The sequence below is a fragment of the Myotis myotis genome, unplaced genomic scaffold (assembly GCF_014108235.1).
Source record: "Myotis myotis isolate mMyoMyo1 unplaced genomic scaffold, mMyoMyo1.p scaffold_m19_p_1, whole genome shotgun sequence".
Lineage (NCBI taxonomy): Eukaryota > Metazoa > Chordata > Mammalia > Chiroptera > Vespertilionidae > Myotis > Myotis myotis.
Genome location: NW_023416313.1, coordinates 84,665,527 through 84,691,975, shown reverse-complemented (window position 1 = coordinate 84,691,975; position 26,449 = coordinate 84,665,527). Strand labels below are relative to the sequence as shown.

Genomic DNA, 26,449 nt, shown 5'->3' with positions numbered 1-26,449 from the left:
GCTTTTTTAGATGCAATACTGTTGCACACTTAGTAGACTGTAGTATAGTGTCAACATAACTTTTATATGCACTGGGAAACCAAAAAATCCACGTGACTCACTTTATTGCAATGTTCACTTCATGGTGGTGGTCTGCAGTTGAGCCTGCTATATGCTGGATGTGTGCCTACATCCTGGAGAGAGCTCCATAGGGCTGCATAGAGGGCTTCTTCATTACAGCTGCATAGTAGCTTGTGGATAGATGGATAATTTTAGGTCTTTTCATCTTAAAAATGAATCTGTCATGAATCACACGTGTGCAGGAGCACCTGTAGGATGAATTTCCAGAAGTGAAATTGCTGGGTTGAAGGAAATCAGCATGCAATTTTAGGAAGGGTTCAGAGGATGGCTTTTGAGTTTTCATTGTAAACTCATCTATTCTATTTAAAAATTTTTTATGAGCAGGTACGACTTTTATAATTCAAAAAATAATTTATTAATGAACTGATTACTGTATATGGTTTATAAATTCTGAGTTTTCATAAATCAGGCCTCTTTAAAGTAACAGACATGCGTTATTTTTGTCCCTTTTCTTGTAAACTGAGTTAGCCATCTTTTTATTTTTCTCAGATGAAAGCTAAAATTGAAGCTCGCTCAGCAGCTAAAACCAGTGGACTCCTGTGGGCTGGATTGGCGCTGCTGTCTGTTCAGGGTGGGGCCTTGGCCTGGCTCACTTGGTGGGTGTACTCCTGGGATATCATGGAACCAGTTACATACTTCATCACATTTGCAAATTCCATGGTCTTTTTTGCATACTTTCTAGTCACTCGACAGGTGAGTACTTTGTTAGGAAAATGGTAAGTTAGCACATCTGCAAATAATTTGTTACCCAAGTCAAATAATGAGCAATAAAGCCTTTTTATTTACTGAATTATTGCTATCTGGATTGTTATAAGCTGATAAATTTTCTTGTTCTTTGTCATGAGGATAGAGATTTATATTCAGCCCAGAGAAACTATATGTAACTTCTGTAGAAAAATAAATATTACAACCCAGAGATTCCTCCATTGAGATAACATATTAAATGTATGTTCTTTGTTCCCTCATCTACAAATAAAATTGAATTTGTATTGCAAAACACCCAGTGTTAGGGTCGCCGAAGGAAGAATGCACGAGGCCAAAAGGGGTAAAGAATTATTAATTTATTGTTACATCTGCGAGCAGAGGGGCTGAGACCAAAATGGCATTAGCGGGGCAGAGTAGGGGAGCGGGATATTTATGTCTCTTGTAAAGGTCAGTCACAGGAGCTGGTCAGACCAGGTGCAGGTGGGGGGCAGGTGTAGGCAGTTCACTGGAAACTGAATTTCGTTAATCCTGAAACCTATAATGAGAATAATAGGAAAATCACCGGGAGGGGCAAGAGCCCCAGGCAGGGCATAATGGAGCGCAAGAATGTGCCTAACACCCAGTAACTTTAGCTTTATCTTGTGATTATTTTGCCAGAAATCTCCATTTCTCTCTTTCTCCCAGTATCTGTGATTCGCTTCCCAGCTGGTTTGCTTTTGAAAGTAGCAGCTGATTCCAAATGAGACTAAATGTTTTCCTTGTGTTGCCTTATGCTTGCTCTGGTAGCTACTGCAAATATTTTACTCATCTGCCTTTGCTTTAGTGTTGCTAAGGCATGTATCTTTCTTGCAGAGGCATTATGTTCATTTAAAACATGTTCTCTTTTTTTAGGATTATACTTACTCCGCTGTTAAGAGCAGGCATTTTCTGCACTTCTTTTATAAGAAATCAAAGCAACAGCATTTTGATGTGGTGCAATACAACAAGTTAAAAGAAGATCTTGCTAAGGTACTTTACTGCAAACACAGCACCTTACAGAGCTGGTCTTGTATGGGAGCCAGAACTTAATGTCAAGAAAATATAATTGGTGGTTTATTGTCACCGCTTAAATTGCGGTTTGTTCTGTGAAATAGTTGACTTGTCTGATACTATTCCATATCCTACAGTTTTATTGTGTTCTGTATTTGACATGGTGATAGCTTTAAATGTGGATGTGAAAATGTCTTAAATGACTTTGAGATAGTAAAATAATAGTTTCCAGTAGAAGTCTTTTTTCTAGGTGAGTGTGTGTTTTTAAAGAAAACAACCCAATATCAGGCTCATTTGCAATTTGTCACCTATTAAGAACATAAAAGAAAGAATTCTAGGAAAGTGGACACTATAAAAGAATTTTAAGCTCTTAAAGGCATTTGCATGTTCTCCCTAAAACTAAGAGAATCAGTGTGGTATTCCCCTTCAATGTTTTCCAGCTGTCAGCTGAGCAAATGGAGGTGCTTACTGGTATACACAGTTAGAAAGTTGGGAAACCAGGGTATGAACCAAAACGTTGTCTCCGGAGCCTATTTCTTAGGCAGCTTTTAGGCCTATTTTTTAGGCCTCCCAGTGGACTCATTAGCTTGTTCAGATGGCAACTTCTCAACATGTAACTAAATTTTAAATTTCTCTTAGTAATTTTATAAGAAAAAAGTTCTGATAAAAATATCTTCTATTGCTCAATGTATACTCATTTAATAGCCAGTAAGCATCATATCTTTTGTTACCTGTACCTTCTCAACTATCCATTCCTCAATTGAGAAACACACACCAGATATTACTAAAATTAAATTAATAATCCAAAAATTAGAGTTAAAGAGACTTATTTTTTTATTTCATATTATCACTACTTAGGAGAAATATAATGATGCTTTAAAAAATTAGTGGATACTCTTCCATTTGAATGATTCAATCCAAGAAGACTAAGGAAAGTTCTTCCAACTAGTTTATATATAGAACTGGGCATTTTAAGACTTAAAGGAGCACTCTGTAAAGTATTAATTTTTTAAGGTAATAAAGTTGAAGGGAAAAAGGGAAGCTGACAGGTTACAGAGTGGATTCTTTTTTGGTTTTGTTCTGTTTAAATTTTTTGTTAATCCTCACCTGAGGATATTTTTTTCCATTGATTTTTAGAGAGAATGGGAGGGTGTGAGGGAGGAAAAGAAGGAGGGAGAGAGAAGAAACAGAGAAACATTGATGTGAGAAAGACCTATCAATTGGTTGCCTCCTCCATGAGCCCCAATCAGGGGTCAGAGATTGAACCTGTAACCCAGGTACCTGCCCTTGACTGGGAGTCAAACCCAGAACCCTTCAGTCCATGGGCCAGCACTCTCACCACTGAATCACACTTGAAAACCCATTATAAATGGAAGAACTAGTATAACAAGAACTGTAAGAACGTGTTAGAAACCTTAAACTCACCTTTTAGGAAAGGATCCATATAAATTGAAAGATTGTCGGCATTTGTCACTAGTAATTTAGTATATGTATTGACCTAAGCAGTGGTTCTCAACCTTCCTAATGCCACGACCCTTTAATACAGTTGCTCATGTTGTGGTGACCCCCAACCATAAAATTATTTTTGTTGCTACTTCATAACTGTAATTTTGCTACTGTTATTAATCGTAATGTAAATATCTGATATGCAGGATGTATTTTTATTGGTCGCGACCCACAGGTTGAGAACCGCTGAAAGGAGACATTTTCTCCCCAGCAGTCATGCTGATGTGTTTCCTATCCTTTCTGATCAAGGACTTTTTCTTTTCTTGTTGACAGGCTAATGAATCCCTGAACCGGTTACGCCGCTCTCTCTATTTGCAAACACAAGTAGAGGAACTCAATGAAAAGAATTAATCTTACATTTTTAATGTCATTGAATTTTTTCATTATGTGTTGATTTTGCAACTTAGAAACTGGAACTTTTTGAGTTTTGAATTTGACTGTTTCAGTGTCTTTTCTTAATAAAAGAAAATGCTTGCCAAATACTGGTATTCTTGTGAGTTGTCACTTGAGATTTTTGGTTTGTGGATTTTCACTGCTTGTTGAGGTTTAATGCTAGAAGGAGCTTGGATGCGGCCATCAAAATCAAAGTGGCTGCTGGTGCGGTTGGCACTTATGCTGAGTCTGTCCTGAGTTCACTGGCTGTGTGGAGGGGAAATGGGCATGTGTTTGACATTCACTTTTATTCTTAGGCTTCACTTAGAATCATCTTGTCATTTATTTATTTTTAAAAAGTTATTTTTAGCCCTAACCGGTTTGGCTCAGTGGATAGAGTGTCAGCCTGCGGACTGAAAGGTCCCAGGTTCGATTCCAGTCAAGGGCATGTACTTTGGTTGCGGACACATCCCCATTGGGAAGTGTGCAGAAGGCAGCTGATCGATGTTTCTCTCTCATTGATGTTTCTTACTCTCTATCCCTCTCCCTTCCTCTCTGTAAAAAAAACTAATAAAATACATATTTTTAAAAAGTTATTTTTATAATAGTTGACATATTGTATTGTACTAGTTTCAGGTGCACAACATAGAGACTCAATGTTTAAATACTTTATAAAGTGATCACAATAAGTCTAATAACCATCTATCACTGTACATTCATTTCATTTTAAGTACATGCTGTTGGAAGATTTTTATCATTATATTATAAAATGTCACTTGAAATGTTTCATCTTAACTAATATTTATGGAGATATATATTTTTATATGTTGCCAAATACTGTACTAGGTGCTTTACATATATATTATCTATAATCCTATGAGGTAACTAATTTTTATTCTCACCTGAGGACATGCCTTTATTGATTTTGTTCTATTGATTTATATTGCTTTTATTTGATTTTAGAGAGAGAGGAAGGGAGAGACAGAGAGAAACATCAATGTGAGAGAGACACATCGATTGGTTTGCCTCCCACACAAGCCCCAACCACAGTTATGTGCCAATGACTGGAATCAAACCCGGGGCCCTACAGTCGCAGGTTTATGCACTATCCACTGAGCCAAACCTACCAGCACAGTAGCTACTTTTTAATCCCAATTTAATAATAAGGAAACTGAAGCTTAGGTTAATTTGCCCAAGTGCACACATTGCTGGAACATTAGGCATCAACCTATAGTAGGTCATAAATCTTTGTAAATTTACAACTAATGGTATTTAAGCTATTATCCAGGATTTCACTGTTTCAGTGTTTGACAAGGGTAATGATGACAGCCTGATATCATAGATTTGCTTAAAACAAACGACACCCTCAATGTTTTCAGGGTATATCTTTCAATCAGATCAGAGTCAGACTTACTGTATCTTAACTGCAACACAGTGATCACTTGCTATTTGTATCAGTATCTCTGAAACACGGAGATTCTGAATTAGCAATATATTAGGGTTTTATTACTTAGCTAAGAATATACACTAATGTTTTTTTTAAATATATTTTTATTAATTTCAGAGGGGAAGGGAGAGGAAGAGAAATATCAATGATGAGAGAGAGTTATTGATCAGCTGCCTTCTACACCTCTCCCTTTCCCCCCGCAACTGGGAATGGAGCCTGAAACTGGGGCTTGTGCTCTAACCGGGAATCGAACTGTGACCTCCTGGTTCACAGATCGAAGCTCAAACACTAGGCCATGCCAGCTGGGCACACTAATGTTTTTTTTAATGAATATCACCTGGGAACTGAAAAGGGCTCCCAGATCCCAATTCCTCTGTGTGTGTGTGTGTGTGTGTGTGTGTGTGTGTGTGTGTTTTCCCACATCACAGATTCTTGGACACCCCCAGAGTGTCTGAGGACTCATCTCAATTCTGACACAATCTACATGGGGATAGAATGTGACTACAGCTTTAATAAACGCTCCCTCAAAGTCACCTGGCCTCGTGAAATTTTTTCTGCACAAAGTCAAGAACCCACACGTTAGTGGCCGGGCTGAGGGAGACCCACACAGGGCCAGGCTCCCTTTCCAGTGACAATGGCACATGGACGCTTTCTGGTTCTCCAACATGGAAGCTCTCCCCAAAAAAGCCAAATGGTTGTCCTCTGGGTTTTTATATTTTTTAATTGATTTTTAGAGAGGAAGGGAGAGGGAGAGAGAAACATCGATGTGAGAGCTGAACATTGATTGGCTGCCTCCCATACATGACTGGGAATCAAACCAGCAATCTCTTGATGCACAAGAACCTGTCAACCAACTGAGCCACACCAGCCAGGGTGGGCCTCGTCTTTTGGGTGGAATTTGGGAAGGTGGGCTTCTCAGTCAGGGGACATATAACAGGGTGGGAGGAGTCCAGAAACTGGCCTTAGCTGTGTTTTGGTGGGATGCTTCTCTAACCAGAACTGAGCACATACAAAGAAAAGAAGTTGATTTCTTAAAACAGGTTGAACTGGGAGGATGGGGTCAGAATATGGAGGTGGGATTCTGGATTTAATATAGAAAACAGTAAATCCAGTGCGGGAGAGAAAGTGTGTGGGCTTTGGGGTCAGGCAGGTTCTGTCACTTATTAGCTAGAGAGTAGGCAATTAACCTGACCTCTCATCAAAATAATTATAATACCATTGACTTGCATGAGAATAAAGTGAGAGAAAGTACTCTGAACATGCAAACCCAAGATAGATATTCTATAAATGTCACACCTGAATGTAAGTTCCAGGAGAACAGAGATGGTGTGCTTTGTTTGCTGATGCACCCACCCCCATGCCAATAGTATCTGGCCCATATTAGGTACCCAAGAAAGAGGGAAAAGGCCTGTGGCATTTTCAGGTTAGTGCTGGGAGAGTAGAATGTGGAAAGGATGGCTTCTGAATTCTTGCACAGTCTAAAGGAACATCTGGGAAGAATTAGAGTAGGAACTGGCAAGCTATTACCTATGCCTATTTTTATAAATAAAGTTTTATTGACACACAACTGTGCTCATTTATTGACCATGGCTGTTTTTGCACTATAGTAGCAGAGTCGACTAGTTGCGATAGACAGTGTACCTGTCAAGCCTAACATATTTACTCTCTGGCTCTACAGAACAAATTTGCTGACCCCGGACAATTACCAAAGAATACTTCTATGTTTTTAGGGCTTCAGAAAATTAGTCATAAGAAAAATGAATTCTTAATAAAAATAGCTTCCTTTGATTTGTATCTTCCCACTTTACAAGGTAAAATACAAAGTTTAATTCGTATTCTTCAGAGAAGGAGCTGTGTATACATCACATTGCACTTTATGACACTGATTTCTGAGTACTGAGGGGACAACAAACAGTTCAGTGATAATAGGCAGGACACTCTGACCTTTTCAATATTTAAAATGTTTCTCCAAATGGCACACGTCATTTGTGTTAAAACCTTAGAGATCAGTTATTTAAAGACAAAGAGCATATTATCTTTCTATTCATGTTCCAAGCTATAAGTCCAAATGGATTGAAACCAGAATTAAAGGCACCTAAACACATTACATGTTTATATATATAAAAGCCTAAGCAAGCGAACGACTGGTCACTATGACACGCACTGACCATCAAGGGGCAGATGCTCAACACAGGAGCTGCCCCCTGGTGGTCAGTGCGCTCCCACAGCCAACCTCCTGCAGCCAGGTAACCTCCCACGGTCCCTTCCTCCAGCCAGCCAGCCCTGATCAGCCCCCATAGGGCCAGCTGGCCAACCCCCCCTGGTCCCTCCCCCCAGCCAGCCAGCCCCAATGACCCTGATTGAGCTGTCAAACCTCCTGCAGCCCCAGCTCTCCCCCCAGCCAGCCAACCTCTTGCAGCCCCTCCCCCACCGGCCAGCCAACCTCCCATGGCCCCTCCCTCCACCGGCAAACCTCCCATGGCCCTGATCGCCAGCTAGGCTGAGGGACCCCATCTGTGCATGATTTCGTGCACCGGGCTTCTAGTCCTATATAGGCCTATCTAATAATAGACAAACATGGTAATTAACCGTACCTCCGACATACTTCCCATTGGCTAATCAGGGCAATATGCAAATTAACTGCCAATCAAGATGGCGGCCGGCCGCCAGGCAGCTGAAGCAAACAGGAGGCTTACTTGCTCCAGTGAAGGAGGAAGCCAAGGTTCCCCACCTGCTGCTGCTGGGCTCTGAACTTGCACTCTAAGATAAACAATGTTGCAATTATAGAAGTTAAACAAACCCCATGCTTTCAGCCAGCTGGCTGAGCTGGAGTTGCAACAGTGTTTCAATTATAGAACCCAAACAAACCCAGATACCTGCTTTCAGCAGCCGAGGTCTCAGAGCTGGAGCCGAGCCTCAGAGCTAAAGCCAACTCTCAGTTCCAGTGACAGCCATAGATGGTAAATAAATCCCAGAATAAAAAAGAAAAAGCAAAAAGGAGATGTTGGGAGCTTCAGTTAACTGCCAGCCTGAAAACGGCCCTCAGCCCCTCACCCAGACTAACCAGGCAACCCAGTGGGGACCCCCACCCTGAAGGGTGTGTGACCAGCTGCAAACAGCCATCATCCCCTCATCCAGGCTGGCCAGGCACCCAAGCGGGACCCACACCCTGATCCAGAACACCCTTCAGGGCAAACCAGCCAGCCCCCACCCGTGCACCAGTCTTCTATCCTATATAGTAAAAGGGTAATATACCTCCCAGCACCGGGATCAGCGGAGCCGCGAGGCCTCCCGAACCCGGGATCAGCAGAGCCGCAAGGCCTCCTGGCACTGGGATCAGCGGAGCAGTGAGGCCTCACTGCCCCGGTGTCAAGCAGAGCCGCGAGGCCTCCTAGCACTGGGATCAGCGGAGCCGTGAGGCCTTCTGGCCCCTGGAGCAGCGGGACAGGGGGCAGCGCCCAAACCCCCTGATCGGCCCTGCTCTGTGCCTGATAGGGGGAGCTCCCCAACCCCCTGATCGGCCCTGCTCTGTGTGTGACACAGTGCGGAGCCCCAACCCCCGCATGGGTCCTGCTCTGTGTGTGACAGGGTAGAGCCGCAACCTCCCCATCGGCCCTGCCCTGAGTGTGACAAGGGAGAGTGCCCCAACCCCCTGATCGGCCCTGCTCTGTGGGTGACAGGGGGCGGTGCCCCAACCCCCTGTCCCGCCCTGCTCTGTGGGTGACAGGGGCCGGTGCCCCAACTCCCCTATTGGCCCTACTCTGTGCATGACAGGGGGGAGCTCCCCAACCCCATGATCGGCCCTGCTCTGTGCATGACAGGAGAAGCTCCCCAACTCCCTGATCAGCCCTGCTCTGTATGTGACGGGGTGGCGCCGCAACCTCCCCATTGACCCTGCCTTGAGTGTGACAGGGGACGGTGCCCCAACCCCCCAATCGGCCCTACCCTGAGCGTGACTGAGGGTGGCATCGCAACCTCCCAATCCTCCCTGCTCTGTGCATGACAGGGGGTGGCGCCCCAACTCCCCAATCGGCCCTGCTCTGAGCCCGACCAGGGGCTGCACCTAGGGATTGGTCCTGCCCTCTGCTACCCGGGAGCAGGCCTAAGCCCGCAGGTCGTTATCTTCCGAGGGGTCCCAGACTGCGAGAGGGCACAGGCCGGGCTGAGGGACCTCCCCTCCCCCCCGAGTGCACAAATTTTTGTGCACCGGGCCTCTAGCCCTATATAATAAAAGAGAAACATGTAAATTAGTTATCTCTCCACTACGCTCAAGCCACACCCCACCAGCCAATGAAGAGTGAGTATGCAAATTAACCAAACAAAGATGGTGGGTAATTTTCATACACAGAGCAGAGTGGGAGAGCTGGCAGCTTGGGGGGACGTGGCTCCCTCGGTCACCAGATGGAGAGCAGAGCAGGAGAGCTGGAGGCTTGGGGGGACATGGCTCCCTTGGTTGGGGAAAACCCAGAGCATGGGGAACACCAGGAATTCTGGGAATAATAGTTTTGGTGGCAGCCCCAGGACCAGAAGCGGAAGCCCAGAGCATGGGGGAGCACCAGGAATGCTGGGAATCGTAGTTCTCCCAAGACACTAGAGCAAAGTGAACCTGGAGCAAGTTACTGTTGTGCTGGGGGATGGAGGGAAAGCAAAGGTGAGAGACATAAGTAAAATCAGAGTGTCTAGGAAAAATTAAAGGGAAGATATCCTAAAACTTCCAGGAAATCTCCACCAATGGAGCAAAGAAAAAAAAAGCCTCTATTATTCTGTGAGCAACAAACCAAACTGGGTTGGGGGTCTCAGACAATTCGCTCATATGATTGCAAAGACAGACAGAAACTCCCAGATTGGAGAGGGCTCCCCTGAGGGCTCCCAGATTGGAGAGGGTGTAGGTCGGGCTAAGGGACCCCCCCGACTCCAACCCCTCCCACCCCCAGTGCATGAATCTTCATGCACTGGGCCCCTAGTTTTATTATAAAAGGTTTGTCTTATTCTGAGACAACTGTTTTATACTGGATTTGATTGTGTTCCCATTGCTTCCACAGCCTCAGATTTGATGGCATATTGGAGCTCAGATTTATAGGAACCAAGGTCACTGCATCTGAACAAGAGGATTTTATTAAAATAAACCCTTTAGACTAATCGTATTCAAGGGGGCAGGGGAAACTTTTTTTAGAGCTTTTTAATAACAGCTAATTTCTCTTAGATAACCAGAACTGTGCAATCTCTGCCTACAAGGCCAGGCCAATGTTCATAAGTTGAACACAGGAGTGTTTTCAGGGTCATCAGCTCTTAAAAATAGAGACGTGGCAATGGCTATGCCTGTGGTAAGGAGTTAAAGGAAAGTAAGATGTTCAACTGACAGCAAAGCCTATCATGACCACAAAAAAGGCATGAATGTCTCACCACATTGGCACACTTTTTGACCTGCAAGTCATAAGTTTCGGTTACCAAATGCCCAAACATTTAACCATCTTCAGCCTCTGGCAAGTTATTAACAAAACAATATTACTCAAATTTTATATATCAGATTAGGAAGAACTGAGCCTTAAACGGAACACCTATTTTTCCATTAATATGATCGCCTGTAAGTGGGAATGATGACTGCTGGACAATGGATAGTAACTTAACACGGAAGATGCTGACAGAATGAAGTTCTGCAAGTGTTTTGCCTAAACTAAGAATTGTTTACATTCTTCCTCAGAATGCCACGCAATAGTTCTTAAAGGCTGATTATTTTAAGTGAGAGTTAAAAGTCATGCGAAAAGTGGTAATTCATGTGTAGATGAATTTATATGACCAACTAAAGCCTATCCTAATATATATAAAGAGCTAGGTGCCGTCACGACCGAACAGGCGACTGGTCACCATGAAGGGCATGGAGCACCTCTCAGTCCCCCTCCTTCCCCTGGTCCCCGAGCTGCTCACCATGAGTGGGGGCTGGCAGCGGGGTGGGACTGGGGACTGTGGAGAGGCGGTGGCGGCTGCTTCGCAGGGTGGCCGTGAGCTTAGCGGAGCAGTCACCTGGACAGCAGCAAGTTTCGCGAAGCAGTGGTGGGCGGGGGAGTTTTGTGGAGCAGTCATGGAGCAGGGGAGTTTCGCAGAGCCGTTGCAGGTAGGGGGAGGGGGGAGTTTTGTGGAGCGTCCAGTGGCGAGCTTCGTCCAGTGGCGAGCTTCGCAGGGCGGCAGCAAGCTTTGCAGAGCAGTCGAGGGGCTGGGGGAGCCTCGCAAAGCAGTCGCAGTGTTCGTGGAGCGTCCTGGGTGGGGAGCTTCCCATAGCGTTGCAGGGTGGCAGAGGCTATACGGTGGCGGCCAGGCTAGGCCTAGGGACCCCAACTGCGCACGATTTCATGCGCGCTGGGCCTCTAGTAAATTATATAAATGAATAAAATATGAATTAGAAAAATCTGATAAAAACATGAATTATTCTTGGGTTTCAAAATCTTTAAAAACATTATAAAACTTTATTTAAAAATTCACAAAATACAACTTAAATCAGCCAGATATTTTGAGTAACCCTGCAACTTAAAAAAAAAAAATCAAGTATTACAAATGTTTGTTGACTTTTATTTATAGTAATTCCCTAGGATTTAGTTTCTCTATCTACCAAACCCTTTCACCATGTCCAATATGAACTATTTCTTTTAAAGTTCTCTCATTAAACCTTAAAGAATTTTAAATTGCTTTACCATAAGCTTCAATCTAGTGACACTTATTTATATAAAAAGAGAAATCTATTTAGACTACAAATAGATTAAAAAAACAACAGCAGCCTTATTTCTATTTTGGAAAAAAATGCAGCTTTTTAGTTAGCATGGAGGCAAAGCAGGGGACCTGCTTCTTTCCAATTGCACTTAGGTCTTTGCAAACGTCCACTCGGCGCAGAGAAACTTTCCTGTTCACCAGTGTGAGGAGTTCTGTGAACTCTAAGGAGGAGCCGAATTTTCTCAGCATCTCACACAAATCTTGAATGTACCATGAGCCATTCACAGTTTCCCGATGAGAATAATAACCTAAAAAAGAGAAGGAAACAGACACTGAAGTTTTCTGGCATTCAGTTACAGTGACTTACAACACCTTTATAATACCACAGAAGTATAAAGTCTCAAAAAACCTTGGAAAAGACAAAGATGTATCCATGATACCATTTTTTATATTTTTTCCTGTTGACTATTCTCATGTGGGAAAGGGATCAATTCTATATAGTTCTATAAAAATGGGGTTAATTCTACTTAATTCCCTAAAAGTTTTCAAGATACTAGTAGCCAGGTGATGATTGTAAGAGGCAAGAGATTAGAAAGAAGAAAATCATAAAATTACTGCAAACGAACAATCGTCACCAAATATTTTCAACAAAGCTTCCCATGAGTATGACCAAATGACACTATCACCATCAATAATTCCTAGCAGGAGAGAGAAACCAAGATGGCGGCATAGGTAAACACCGGAAATTGCTGTCTCGCACAACCACTTCAAAAATACGACTAAAAGATGAAAAGGACATCATCCAGAACCACAGGAAGGCTGGCTGAGTGGAAATTCTACAACTAGAAGGAAAGAGAAAAGCACACTGAGACTCAGAGGAGGTGCAGAAGTAAAGTGCAGAGGTACAGAGGCGCATGTGGAAAGGCCTGGCAACTGAGGACGCGGCTGTCTTTTTCAATCAGGAGGGAGACACAAGCTCCCGACATCTCTGAACTCCAGTTCAGGGCGAGTCTCTGGAGACCCAGACTCATATGGGGAGAAACTGGACTGTCTGGCATCGGTCGGAACTCAAGGGCGGCTTTCTCTCAGAGGTGCTTGCAGTGATTACTGGGACACTGAGACGCAGGGCCTCTTAGGGTAGGACTGAGGAGCAGCCATAGCTGTTTGCTCCGCCCTGTTTATCCCCTGAGACCCTGCCCCACCCAAGCTGTGCGCAGAGACTTTTGCATATGAAAGGCCTGGCACTTTGCAATCTGAAAATTACCTAACAAACTGCAGCTGGGTCAGAGAGACCCAGAACTTCCAAAAGAAGGCCCAAGGCCCCACAGCAGCTTGCATTGCTTCACAGCTGGGCCTCAACTGGGCACCTCCAAACCCCAAACAAAGAAGAGGAATCTGCAGATCTCGCCATAGCTCCTGCTGGGTATCCTCAGGAAGAGGCTAAATTAGCACCTCCTTAGAGATCCAAGAGCCAGTGTACACAGTGGTCAGAGTGGGACCATCCAGATTACAACTCCTCAGATCCATAAGGGACACACTCAGGGGGCAGACTCAGTGAGCACCAAAGCCCCACTGAAGCAAGTCTTGCCCCAGAAGGGGGTCTCCAGCACAGAAGTTCTCCCACTGCAGACACAGCTGATTCTCACAGCCAATTGGCCTGGAGGTCAATTCCTCCCAGTGATACCTACAACAATCAAGGCTTAACTACAACAAGACTGAGCATACAGCCCACAAAGGGGTGCACCAAGAGTGTCCCCCTCAGGTAATTGGGGAGGCTGAGCCACTGGGCCCTATAGGACACCTAGCACAGAAAGCCACTCTGTCAACACAGGGAAGCATAAAAAAAATACAGAGACAAAGAAACAAGTCACAAATGACAGAAATGGAGGAAAGCAAACTACTGGATATAGAGTTCAAAACCACGTTTATAAGGTTTTTCAAGAATTTTCTAGAAACCACCGATAAATTTAGTAAGACCCTCAGTAAGTCTAGTGAAACCGCCGATAAATTTAGTGAGACCCTCAAGAAATCTAATGAGATCCTCGAGGTTATGAAAAAGGACCAACTAGAAATTAAGCATACACTGACTGAAATAAAGGATATTATACAAAGTTTCAACAGCAGACAAGAGGATCCCAAGAATCAAGTCAAAGATTTGAAATACGAAGAAGCAAAAAACACCCAACCGGAAAAGCAAAAAGAAAAAAGAATCCAAAAATATGAAGATAGTGTAAGGAGCCTCTGGGACAACTTCAAGCGCACCAACATCAGAATTATAGGGGTGCCAGAAGATGAGAGAGAGCAAGATATTGAAAACCTATTTGAAGAAATAATGTCAGAAAACTTCCCCTACCTGGTGAAAGAAATAGACTTACAAGTCCAGGAAGCGCAGAGAACCGCAAACCAAAGGAATCCTAAGAGGACCACATCAAGACACATCATAATTAAAATGCCAAGAGCAAAAGACAAAGAGAGAATTTTAAAAGCAGCAGGAGAAAAACAATCAGTTACCTACAAGGGAGTACCCATATGGCTGTCAGCTGATTTCTCAACAGAAACTATGCAGGCCAGAAGGGAGTGGCAAGAAATATTCAAAGTGATGAATAGCAAGAACCTATAACCAAGATTACTTTATCCAGCAAAGCTATCATTCAGAATTGAAGGTCAGATAAAGAGCTTCACAGATAAGGAAAAGCTAAAGGAGTTCATCACCACCAAACCAGTATTATATGAAATGCTGAAAAGTATCTTTTAAGAAGAAGAAGAAAAAGGTAAAGATACAAATTATGAACAACAAATGCACATCTATCAACAAGTGAATCTAAAAATCAAGTGAATAAAAAATCTGATGAACAGAATAAACTGGTGAATATAATAGAACCAGGGGCATAGAAAGGGGGTGTACTGACTATTCTCAGGGGGGAAAAGGGTGTGGGGGGTGCGGGAAGAGACTGGACAAAAATTGTACACCTATGGATGAGAACAGTGGTGGAGGGGGGGGTGAGGGCAGAGGGTGGGATGGGAACCGGGTGGAGAGGAGCTATGGGGGGAAAAAAGAGGAACAACTGTAATAATCTGAACAATAAAGATTTAATTAAAAAAAAATTCCTAGCAGGCTGCTAATCCTACATAATAAAGAGGTAATATGCAAATTGACCATCATACCCTCGCACAAGATGGCCACCCCCATGTGGTCACAAGATGGCCACCACAAGATGGCCGGCAGGGGAAGGTAGTTGTGGGCAATTAGGCCAGCAGAACAGGGCAGTTAGGGGCAACCAGGCCAGCAGAGGAGGGCAGTTGGGGGTAACCAGGCCAGCAGGGGAGGGCAGTTGGGGGAGACTGGGCCTGCAGGGGAGCAGTTAGGCGTCGATCAGGCTGGCAGGGGAGTGGTTAGGGGATGATCAGGCTGGTAGGCAGAGGCGGTTAGGGGCAATCAGGCAGGCAGGCCGGCGAGCGGTTGGGAGCCAGCAGTCCCAGATTGTGAGAAGGATGTCCGACTGCCATCCTTCAGTCGGATATCCCCTGAGGGGTCCCAGACTGGAGAGGGTGCAGGCTGGGCGGAGGGACACCCCCCTCCTTCTGGCCTCTAGTATTCAATACAATTAGACTGGTAGCTTTAGACTTGGAGTTCTCAGGGATGACTTTTCTGTAAGGCATTTTTACATTTTCATCTATCACTCTGTGCTACTGGATCAAAGAAATCCATTCTGTGCCTGTGAGCTTCAGGACCAAACCACCGTGTACCAACCGAAAGACGTATTCCAAGTCAAGCCAAGATGAAGCTTACAGGAACTTAGCCAGGAGCGCCAAGTCTATGTTTGTATTAAACACCCACACACCTTCTGCAACAGAGTAGCACATGAGGAAGTCTGCTCCCGCAGGGAGGGTGTAAACAGAGGCCGCATCCACCTGGGTGACATTGGCATCCAGCTTGTCTGCCGGATGGTCCACAACATCCAAAGGAATGACTGGCACGTCATGCTGGTTTCCCCGACATGCCTACAAGACAAGGAGGAAAACCACCTCACTTACTTACCTACCCCTTCCTTCCCAATGCTGTTTACAGTGCATATATAATTCAGTACACCTTCATGTTGACACCAACAGAAGCCACTTTACAGGCACTTCAAACCATAGCATTCAGGTTTAGAGCAGACTAAAGTGGAGTTTTTCCCCCCTACTTATGTTTTCTTTTAGTTAACGTTTTAAAAAATATTGGCATCTTCAACTATACAGTAAATTCTGTTGATTGAAAGAAAGGTACACTCTAGAGGAGAAAGTGTCTGTGATTTAAAAAATTCCTCATACCATAGCACCAAGAGTCATCCTTTCTTTTAAAAGCTATTGTATTTGCCCTAGCTGGTTTGGCTCAGTGGACAGAGCATCCGTCTGCGGACTGAAGGGTCCCAGGTTCGATTCTGGTCAAGGGCACATGCCCGGGTTGTGGGCTCGATCCCCAGTAGGGGGCATGCAGGAGGCAGCCAATCAATGGTTCCCTCTCATCATTGATATTTCTATCTCTCTCTCCCTCTTCCTTCCTCTCTGAAATAAATAAAAATATATTTTTTAAAAAGAAAAAGCTATAGTATTTGCCTAAATAATATGTTCCCAGATTGGGTTTTGCTTGCCTACTGACTGCCATAAACTGTTAAGGGTTAAAATGACAATATTTCACCTGAGAAGTGTGCCTTCTTCCTTTTGCTCCTACTTGAAAGTGAGGTCTCAAATTCTTAGCCACTAATTCTGACTCACACAAAGGCTAACACTAGTTTCTATTCATAAATGACTATTATGAACTCAATTTTGTCCCTCCCCTTCTAAAATGTATATGATGAAGTCCTAACCGCCAGTACCTCAGATGTGATTGTAGTTGGAAATTTGGTCTTTAAAGATGTTATTAAGGTAAAATGAGGTCATATGGGTGGCTCCTAATCCACCATGACTGCTGTCCTTATAACAAGAGATTAGGACACACACACACACACACACACACACACACACACACACACAGGAGAGACCATGAGAGGACAGAGGGATGGGACAGTCATCCACAAGCCAAGGAGAGAGGCCTGTGGAGAAAGCAACCCCGGTAACCCCTTGATCTCAGACTCCTCCACAGCCTGTCAGAAAGTAAATTTCTATTGTGTAAGCCACCCAGTCTGTGGACTTTGTTCTGGCTGCCCTAGTCTGCTTAACACAGTGACCTGACAGATGGTTTATATTATAAATGCACCATCAACTATGAAATGGTTAAAGAATGAAAAGCTTTAAAAGGAACAGAAAGTCCTTTAAAAGGAACAGAAAGTCTTGAGTAATTTCGAAGTTTTCAGATATTAAAATCTGGAGATTTTAACCTTATTTAGAATTATCACACTTATATTCAGACTTTATTTCCTATTGTCTTCCTAGATATAATGTAGAACACCAGGAACTTGATCCCATCAGTTGCCAAATCAATTGCAGTAAGAGCTAGCCTTTATTTTTAAGAGATTAGTTATGTATTTATTTTAACTTATTGATTTTAGATAGAGAGAGGAAGGGAGAGGAAGGAAGGAAGGGAGACATTGATTTGTGGTTCCACTTATTGATGCATTCACTGGTTGATTCTTGTGTGTGCCCTGACAGGGAATCGAACCTGCAACCTTAGCGTATAGGGACGATGCTCGAACCAGAGCTAGCCTTTAATTGAGGGCTTGTCTTGTGCTAGGCCAGCCGTGGGCAAACTACGGCCCGCGGGCCGGATCCGGCCCGTTTGAAATGAATAAAACTAAAAAAAAAAGACCGTACCCTTTTATGTAATGATGTTTACTTTGAATTTATATTAGTTCACACAAACACTCCATCCATGCTTTTGTTCCGGCCCTCCGGTCCAGTTTAAGAACCCATTGTGGCCCTCGAGTCAAAAAGTTTGCCCACCCCTGTGCTAGGCACTAAGTGTTTTTCATTTGCTAGGCCAGTTCGTTTTAATCTCACAACCACCCCATGAGGAGTTGTTATTTTATCTCTATCTCATAGACGAAGAATCTGAGGCAGTGAAATGTTTTCCTCCTTTGTGGCTATCCTCCCATAGGAGAGCTCATTAGTACTTTCCAATCCTCTTTTCTTGGACAGTGTTGGCCCTCCCTTTTACATGAAGCAATAGCTGTCATTTTTCTACCTCTCTGGGCCATTCTCCTCAGCATCTCTCCTCTGCTCATTTTTCAGGCTATACTTGCCATGGGCAAACTCATTTGCTTCCATTACCATCCATCTCCTCATTACTCCAAAATTTATTTCTCCAACCCTGGCTGCCTCTTAGGTTCTAGACCTGTCCTTGCAACTGCATGTCCCACAGACACCGCAACACAGTTGTCCAAACAAGAAACCAAGGAATTATCTGTAACTTCTTTTCTTATAGACCCCTACTCCCTCCCCTCTATGTTCTATGGCAAGATGAAGAATGTGGTCATGGTGCTCCATGCCATTCAGAAATACAGAACTGCAGCACTGGGACATCAGGAATTCTCTTTTTTGTTCAGAATTCTTATTGATGTATCGGATGATGTTATTCAGGCCTAAAAATATTTTTATCCTAATACCAATTGGCAGGGGTTACACAGCATGTCGGTGTAAGGGAGAATGTGAAAGGATGAAGCAAGCTAGGTCTAGAACTCTTCATGCCTGCACCCCTCCCACTGGCTCAGCTCACACGCGCTCCAGCTCCCAGGGGACCAGCCCGTCTGAGCAGGCGCCTTGTTCCTCACTCCCCCAGCAGCAGGTACTTTCTCTGGTGGCTCCACCTGGATACCAGGCTGGCCATGAAGTAGCACATTGGTTATTCCGAGTCATTTCAAATGTCAATCCAAGTAATAAAGACGCCGAGAGTCTTTATTTTTTATGTTAAGAAAGAATTACTACCAATAATTCAAATTGTAACTCTGGCTAGAATTCACAAAGGGCCTTTCCAGTACTGGAGAAAGTTACTTTTGAAGTTGGCTTTAGTTCTTAATAATCACAGGTACAGGCCCTGGGCTTTATAATTAAGATGGTAACATCATCAGTCTTACCTGAATGATAAATATCTTGGGTTTTCCAACCAGGCTCTTACACTTGTCTCCTTTGAACAAGCCAGTCAGTGTTTGAATTTCAATTTTGGCATCATATGCGTAAATGTGATTGCCTTCGCCATGACTCAGGAAAACGCATAAAAAGCAATCGGCATCTACATGGCTAGAGGTTGATGCTAGAAAAAACCCCCAAAATTCAGACAGAAATGAAAACCAGATGCTTATTATCTATGCATTAAAATTCAATGTACTAATACTAGAATAAGTTACATACAATGATTGCAGGAGGGAGGAAACCTGTTATTCTTAGAATAAATGTAAAATGTCTATAATGAAACATAACTTTATTTATTTATTTATTTTTTAATCTTCACTTGAGGGTAATTTTTCCATTGCTTTTTAGAGAAAGTGGAAGGGAGAGGGAGAGACAGAGAGAAACACCGATGTGAGAGAGACACATCGATTGGTTGCCTCTGGCATGCCCCCAACCAGGGCCAGGAGCCTGCAACCAAGGTATGTGCCCTTGACTGGAATTGAACCCCTGACCCTTCAGTCTGCAGGCAGACACTCTATCCACTGAGCCAAACTGGCTAGAGTCACAAATTATTTTAAAAATCAAAATTATTCAAGTTCAAAATAGTAGTTTGAACAGATTTTATTAGTTTTTCTAAAACACAGAAAATGACATAAAACAAAGGGGGATATTATGGGGAACTCCCTTCAAGATCCAAGTCATTTTGGCAATAAAAGTTACATGAATCAGCAGAGTGCCTAGGTACACACACACACACAAACACACACATTTAATATAAATATATAAAATAGATTATTATTCAGTCATTAAAAAAGAATGAAATCTTACCATGCAGCAACATGGATGGACATATTATGCTAAGTGAAATAAGTCAGAGGAAGACAAATACCATATAACCTCATTTATATTTGGAATCTAAAAGATGGTAACTAGACATTTCGAAATGTACACATATATCGAATCATTCTGTTGTACACCTGAAACTAACATAATGTTATATATCAATTATACCTAAAGAAAGAGTTCTGGCCGAAGCTGGTTTGGCTCAGTGGATAGAGCGTCGGCCTGCGGACTGAGGGGTCCCGGGTTCGGTTCCGGTCAGGGGCATGTGCCTGGGTTGTGGGCACATCCCCGGTGGGAGGTGTGCAGGAGGCAGCTGATCGATGTTTCTCTCTCATCGATGTCTCTAACTCTCTATCTCTCTCCCTTCCTCTCTGTAAAAAATCAATAAAATATATATTTAAAAAAAAAAAAAAAAAAAAAAAAAAAAAAAAAAAAAAAAAAAAAAGAAAGAGTTCTGCAGAAAGTTTAAATTATATAAATATTATAATATTCCATTGGCAAATGACTTGAAAATTCATGGCATGCAGTGATTATTATGATAAAGATAAATTGTTAAAATACCTACTACACATTGATATAGAAATTAAGAGATAAAGTATTTAAATCACCAGTATTTTGAAGCCAGTAAAAGAGTATGGAAGGAGTCAATTAAAAAATCACTAGTGTTTGCATTTTAAACTTTTAAATGCCAAATGAGAAGGCCATTTTATCCGTTTCTAGAATAACAGACTGTAACTAACGGTATGCTGAATATAAGCTCTGGAGGAATAAAACTGTGCCAGGGTCTCTAAATCTGGTGGGTAACACATATGCAGAGATGCAGAACCGAAAACCTATAACCCATGCCACATTAATCAGTAAGACTTTTCACTACGCAGTTAATTATTTGGATCTGTCTTTACAAACAGGGCATTTAAAGCACTCAGTGCCATCAGAGGGAGGTGAACAGGAAAACCACTTACCCTCGTGAATTTTGAGCAGTAGCTCTTCTGCTTTCAGATCGTTAAAGCATTTCACTTCAAATCCGAGGTCTAAAAACCTGGCGGCAGAGTAAACTGAGTATTAGCTTATGAGCTACTCAAGGCTGTCACATACCCTGCTTATTTGAGGAAATTTATATACTTCTTATGACACAAAAGTTGTCTTTTCTTCAAGGGAAAAGAAAACTCAAATAGGACTGTGACGGTTTTCCTGGGTCACCCACGATAGGAGAGGATTTACTAGTAATGATAACGGATTCAAGTTAGAATATCGTGTCTACTCTTACTCTGCAAATACAGGTGACCCTTGAACAACAAGGGTTTGAACCGCAAGTGTCCACTTACACAGATTGTTTTTGTTTTTTCAGTAAGTACCTGTACTGTTTTCGAGCCTCAGTTGGGAGTTTGCAGATGCAGAGGGCCCGCTGTATGCATTATCTATGCCTCCTACAGAAGGGACTTGAGCATCTGTAAATGTTGGTACTCACAGGGGGCCTAGATCCACTCCCCTGTGGATACTGAGGGAGGGACAACTTAGTTTTGGAGGAGTCAAAAGTTAGGTGTGGGTTTTTGACTGTGCGGGGGCTCAGCAGCCCTAACCCCTGAGCTTTAGGGTCAACTGTGTATCTGTAACAATGCAGAGCCTGTTAACACTGAACAGAACACGGCTAGGAAGAAAACTCTGGCAAGTTCTTAAGGGGGGCTGTGCCCAACTGAGGCTCATCCTCAAAAGCTCTTGCTCTGTTACTTCTTCAGTGCGGACGAGTTTCCACCAGTAGTTACCACCTAAATACCTCACCACCTTGACAGGTGGGTGAAACTACTACCTGCGCGTAAGATTGTCTCTGTCTGCATTGGTGCCTCGCCTTTCCGGCAGCGTTAGGTGCCAGAAGAACCTCTCATGGTTGAAGATTAAAGCGAGTCCTCTCCTCTTGTGGTCCATTTTGTACTTTTCTGCTGGATCCAACATTTCACTGTTGATGAAAAATTAAAAAAAAACAATGAGCTCCTCCGAGCCCAAGGTCCACGTGTAGCGTAGACAGAGGTCTGCGGTTTCCTCCTCCGCAGGCTGACCTGTGTGTGCACTGAAGGCCTCAGGGCCACGCCAGCAAGGACAGCCCTGAAATATTTCCGTACAATTGGTAAACAGCGGCCACTGTGAGCACCCCCCCACCATCCATCTACATGGGTGTCTCACCCCGGGTCTCCAGGATCCAGCAACTGAGGCCTGGCCGAGGCCCACTCTAGCTATAGGGCCCAGGCCATACCAACTCTTTAATATTTTGAACATCACGCTAAGTCCTTTCACAACCAGGGGCAGGCACTAACCTGTATATTAACTAGAAGTTAACTTTCCAAATGTGAAACCTGCCATTGTCCTACCTTCCAGTTCCCAGGCCCCTTCCCCGCTTTGATTTTTCTAGTCTGATCATGACCACCATAGGAAGAGGCCTTTATTAGAAAAGACAATATTCTTACCTCCTGTAGAAGGCATCTGTTTCTGTCATGTTTTGTTCCTCACCTATTAAAACGAAAGTTGATTTTTGTTAATGTACTTTGACTTCTGGTAGTGAAACAGCAGGAAACCCCATGTGGATGCCCTTGACCCCCACACGCTAAGGGTAAATGAAAAGAAGGAAGGGAAACTGCTGCATAATAAGCAAATGAACTATAAATCGATGGCTTAATTCTTTCTCACCCCCAATTCTTACCCGCAAAATAGCAAAGAATATCATACAGAGAAGCGGAGAAAATATTATGCAAATGCATTCACTGTAAAATATGCCTAGGTTTAACAGTCTTTTGATTATGGAACTCGAAAGAAGCAGGAAATTGCTTTGACTGTATCTGTTTTTGTTGTTAATTCTCACTGGGGGATATTTTCCCATTGATTTTTAGGGAGAGTGGAAGAGAGAGGGGAAGACAGAGAGAAACATCAATGTTTGATTGGTTGCCCTGGCCTGCAACCAAGGTAGGTGCCCTTGACCGGAATTGAACCCGGGAACCTTTGGTCTTCAGGCTGATGCTCTCTATCCACTGAGCCAAACTGCCTAGGGCCCCCGACTATATCTTTTTTTTTATTGATTGATTTTAGAGAGAGAAGGGAGGGAGTGGGGGGGAGAGGGAGAAAGGGAAACAGGAAGAGGGGGAGGGAGGGGGAGGAGGAGGGGGAAAAAGGGAAAGAGGAAGAAAGAGAGAGAGAGAGAGAGAGAGAGAGGAATGGTTTGTTGTTCCACTTATGTATGCATTAATTGGTTGATTCTTGCATGTGCCCTGACCGGGGATCAAACCCACAACCTTAGCGTATTGGGACGTCGCTCTAACCGACTGAATACCCGGCCGGGGCCTGAAGTTGCTTTGTTTTACAGAAAGTGTTTTTGTAAATGTTCTTCCAGTTCTATCACTGATGCAAGCACTTCTTTAACTTTTCCTTGTGAGAAAACAAAAGCAGATCCAACCTCCAAAAGCCAACTTTTCCTGCCCAGGCGCCGGGGGACGCCGGAACCGCCGGGCCAGCCCTTTACGTGCAAGTGACCCGACGCCCCGAGGACAACGAGGCGGAGCCCGCCCGGCGCTGGGAGCCAGGAGGCGCCGGCGAGCTCCCCGCGAGGTTTTCCAGGACCCAAAGCTACGCTGCCCCCACCGGACCTGCGCGCTTCCCTCCAGGACCCGCATCTTCCTCGGGCCGCCCAGCAAAGCCCGGGGAGCCCGCGCCCTAGGCAACCCCTACCTGCAGGGCCAGCCTCCCGGGGCCCGGGCACCGAGCTCATCGGGGCGAGCGCAGCGTCCATAACCCGTTGGTCTCCGCTTCCTAGAGCCCGTCTGCAGCACCGCCCCTTCCTCCACCGTCTCCGCCCCGGCCTAAAGCCTGGGGGGATAAGGTTTCTCCCTTCCCAGCAGAGCTGGAGGGTGGAGTGGGGTGGGGTGGGGTGGGGTGCACAGAGCCTCGTGGCGGGGCGGGGACACGCAGGTTAGCCGCCTGGCGCCTGGAGGGACTAACCTGCCTCTGGGAAATGTCAACAGGCGACATCAGATCACCCGCGCGCGGTCAATCCAGCCCCAATGTTTGCTCTCCCTGACTCGCGTAAAGGGTAAGAATGTTGTGAGTCTTCCCTTTTCGGGTGTGAACCCCGAGGACTAGTAAGGGCTCCTGATGGCTAAGCAGGGGGCTGGGGGAGCAGAGCCTAGCAGCCATTTCTGCAAGAGGCCCCTCACGCAATCTGCACGTCGTGAGAAGCCTCTGAGGCCCCGCACTGAACTGCCGCCTGCATCGCCTCTGGCCTCCGAGCCAGCCCTTATAAAGGAGACCCTGGGGTCCTATTTAAACCAGCAGGACTGAGCTTCCTCATCCAATCGGAGCTGCGCGCAGCCCTGACCAATCAGAGGCCCGGGTGGGGAAGGCTGTACGTCCGCCGGGTCCCGCTGGTTCCCTTGGGGAGCGCACTTTTCATCAGAGACAGAAGGTGCGTTTCCTCCGGAGGCCCTGCGGTGGCGCTGCCACCTCGGAGCTGCCTTCACAGCCATCCCAACGGTTCACTGGTTCTCAACCTTCCTAATGCCGCGACCCTTTAATACAGTACCTCATGTTGTGGTGACCCCCAATTTCATTGTTACAAATTGAACATAATTAAAGCCTAGTGATTAACCACAAAACAATATGTAATTATATATGTGTTTTCCGATGGTCTTAGGCGACTCCTGTGAAAGGGTCATTCGACCCCCCAAAGGGGTAGCGACCCACAGGTTGAGAATCGCTGGTAGCTGTTTGCCAAGGTGAGGATTCCTGCTGGCGATCGACTTGGTGCTGACCATGGGATGGCAACAGGTAGTTCTTTTCCCAGTGAGTTGCTTATAGGATTTGTAATAATTTATCTTAAACGCTCTGTTTGTGTAGTAACTAGAGGCAACTGCAGGATTTCTAAGTCTGGCTTTCGTAGGTAGAGCTTGTGAAAAGCTGACATAAGTGGAGTCATTTTAAAACAGAGCCAGAGCAGCCATTCCAGATGAGCTGCTTGCACATCCTGCTCCTAGAACCTTTGCAATGTTTGAACTGGGCAGAGTAACCTTTGGAGTGGGCCAAGCAACACTCTTACAAACAACTGGAAAGCTAACAGGAAACCAGATATTCTGCCCATGAGGACTGAGGCTTATGGACATTCTTTAAAATTCTTTTTTTCCCTTATTTTTATTTTTCTTTAAAATTCTTAAAGTGAGTTATACTTTTTGCTGGTGGAGTGTCTTGCTTTGATGTTGATGAAGACAACGAATCACAATAAAGTGGATGCAATGAAATGAAGTATGCTTGTATGTGTAGATAAAGAGTAACACAGCTTGATAACACCAATAGAAAGTCCTTCCTTCTATTTATATAGTTATTTCTCTTCCTTTTGTCATAAAAAAAGCTATTGCCTTCACCCTGAATTTGGAACACAATTTGGGTTTTTGCCAGAATTCTACGATTGTAATTCTGTGGTCTCGAATAAATACTTGTTGCCTCTCACTTTGACTTATTATTTTTAAGTTAACAAGCTGTTGATTGAGAATCCGAATCCACTACTTACTGTCACTAAAAGAACTTATTTGGGAAAAATAAAGAATTGCAACCGCCCTGAACGGTTTGGCTCAGTGGATAGAGCGTCGGTCTGCGGACTCAAGGGTCCCAGGTTAGATTCCAGTCAAGGGCATGTACCTTGGTTGTGGGCACATCCCCAGTAGGGAGTGTGCAGGAGGCAGCTGATCGATGTTTCTCTCTCATCAATGTTTCTCTCTATCCCTCTCCTTTCCTCTCTGTAAAAAATCTATAAAAAATATATTTAAAAAAAAAAAAGAATTGCAACTGATGCATGCAGGCAATGGTGAGCCACATGCACACACTGGACTGGACCAAGATGGAGAAGGAGCTTAAGGGACGAGGACGTTAAGGGGAGGCGCGGTTACATCCATAGAGCTCTGTAGAACAGGGTTCTGGAGGTGACACGGAGTACACAACTCCTCCTATAAAGCCCTAGCTCCTCCCTCCTGATTGACTGTGTCCAGGTTAAGTCTCGGTCATAATTTTTATCAAAGCTAATTTGGGGAAGGAATCATATAAAAACTGGGAGCCTGGACTTTGCGGGGGAGGAGGGAAGTCCATAAATTATGGTTTTTCTTGAGTCAAAGCATGTTGTCCTCACTCATAAAATGACGCCCAGAGTGCAGATCAGTGTGATGGGGCGCTCAGTGTTGCCTTTAACTGAGCTCTTCCTTGGGTGGTTGGCTATTGTGTAAATTTGCTTCAATTAACTCTAAGAGTGGATGAAAAGGTGGCCTTATCTTTTGTACCTTCTCCTGGTGGTGTATTTCTCTGACTTTCCAAGTAGTTTGCCTTAACAACTGTGGCCACAGGCTACCCAAAAGATACAGATGGCTTGGCATTCTGGGCTCAGGCAAGTCAACAGCCAGTGGTACTCGGAGAGCATAGAGGACACAGCCGAACTTTCCAAGGGGTTGAGGAGCCGTCAACACTCCCGTTTTCAGAGGCAGTGGAGGTTGTGGGATTTGCTCTTAAACATCTGTTAATAATTTTTCATGTAAATGAGAGATCTATAAAAGATGGTTCTTTGTAAGTTGCTTTCCATCCCTTTTGATCTCACAGTTAGACTTTAGAAAAAAAACACACCCA

The 26,449-nt window shown here is 44.3% G+C and overlaps 2 protein-coding genes across 6 annotated transcripts in view; one reads left to right on the top strand and one right to left on the bottom strand.

The window, feature by feature from the left end:
* The window catches only part of MCUB (mitochondrial calcium uniporter dominant negative subunit beta), a 78,300-nt gene extending 74,458 nt beyond the window's left edge, over window positions 1-3,842 (top strand). For both annotated transcript variants that reach the window (XM_036343400.1, XM_036343391.1), the window contains 3 exons: window positions 610-813; window positions 1,717-1,833; window positions 3,634-3,842. In XM_036343400.1, coding sequence (XP_036199293.1) covers window positions 610-813; window positions 1,717-1,833; window positions 3,634-3,711 — 399 coding nt within the window. In that variant the 3' untranslated portion in view covers window positions 3,712-3,842. The remainder of the gene's footprint in view (window positions 1-609; window positions 814-1,716; window positions 1,834-3,633) is intronic.
* CASP6 (caspase 6) lies at window positions 1,000-26,272 on the bottom strand. 4 transcript variants are annotated; one of them, XR_004973281.1, is made up of 8 exons: window positions 23,519-23,690; window positions 22,267-22,309; window positions 21,615-21,761; window positions 20,770-20,846; window positions 18,931-19,106; window positions 15,724-15,883; window positions 11,105-12,189; window positions 1,000-1,360 (listed from the first exon to the last, which is right to left on the bottom strand). XR_004973281.1 is itself a non-coding variant. In XM_036343423.1 (7 exons), the coding sequence occupies exons 2-7, from the start codon at window positions 22,293-22,295 to the stop codon at window positions 11,957-11,959; spliced, it is 822 nt and encodes a 273-aa protein (XP_036199316.1). In that variant the 5' UTR covers window positions 22,296-22,309; window positions 26,110-26,272; the 3' UTR covers window positions 10,279-11,956. The 4 variants fall into 4 exon arrangements, 3 of the variants coding, with proteins under 3 accessions (XP_036199316.1, XP_036199325.1, XP_036199303.1); XM_036343423.1 differs by lacking the exons at window positions 1,000-1,360; window positions 23,519-23,690 and adding an exon at window positions 26,110-26,272 and having other exon boundaries at window positions 10,279-12,189; XM_036343432.1 differs by lacking the exons at window positions 1,000-1,360; window positions 23,519-23,690 and adding an exon at window positions 23,789-24,140 and having other exon boundaries at window positions 10,279-12,189.
* Window positions 26,273-26,449: the final 177 nt, after the last annotated feature.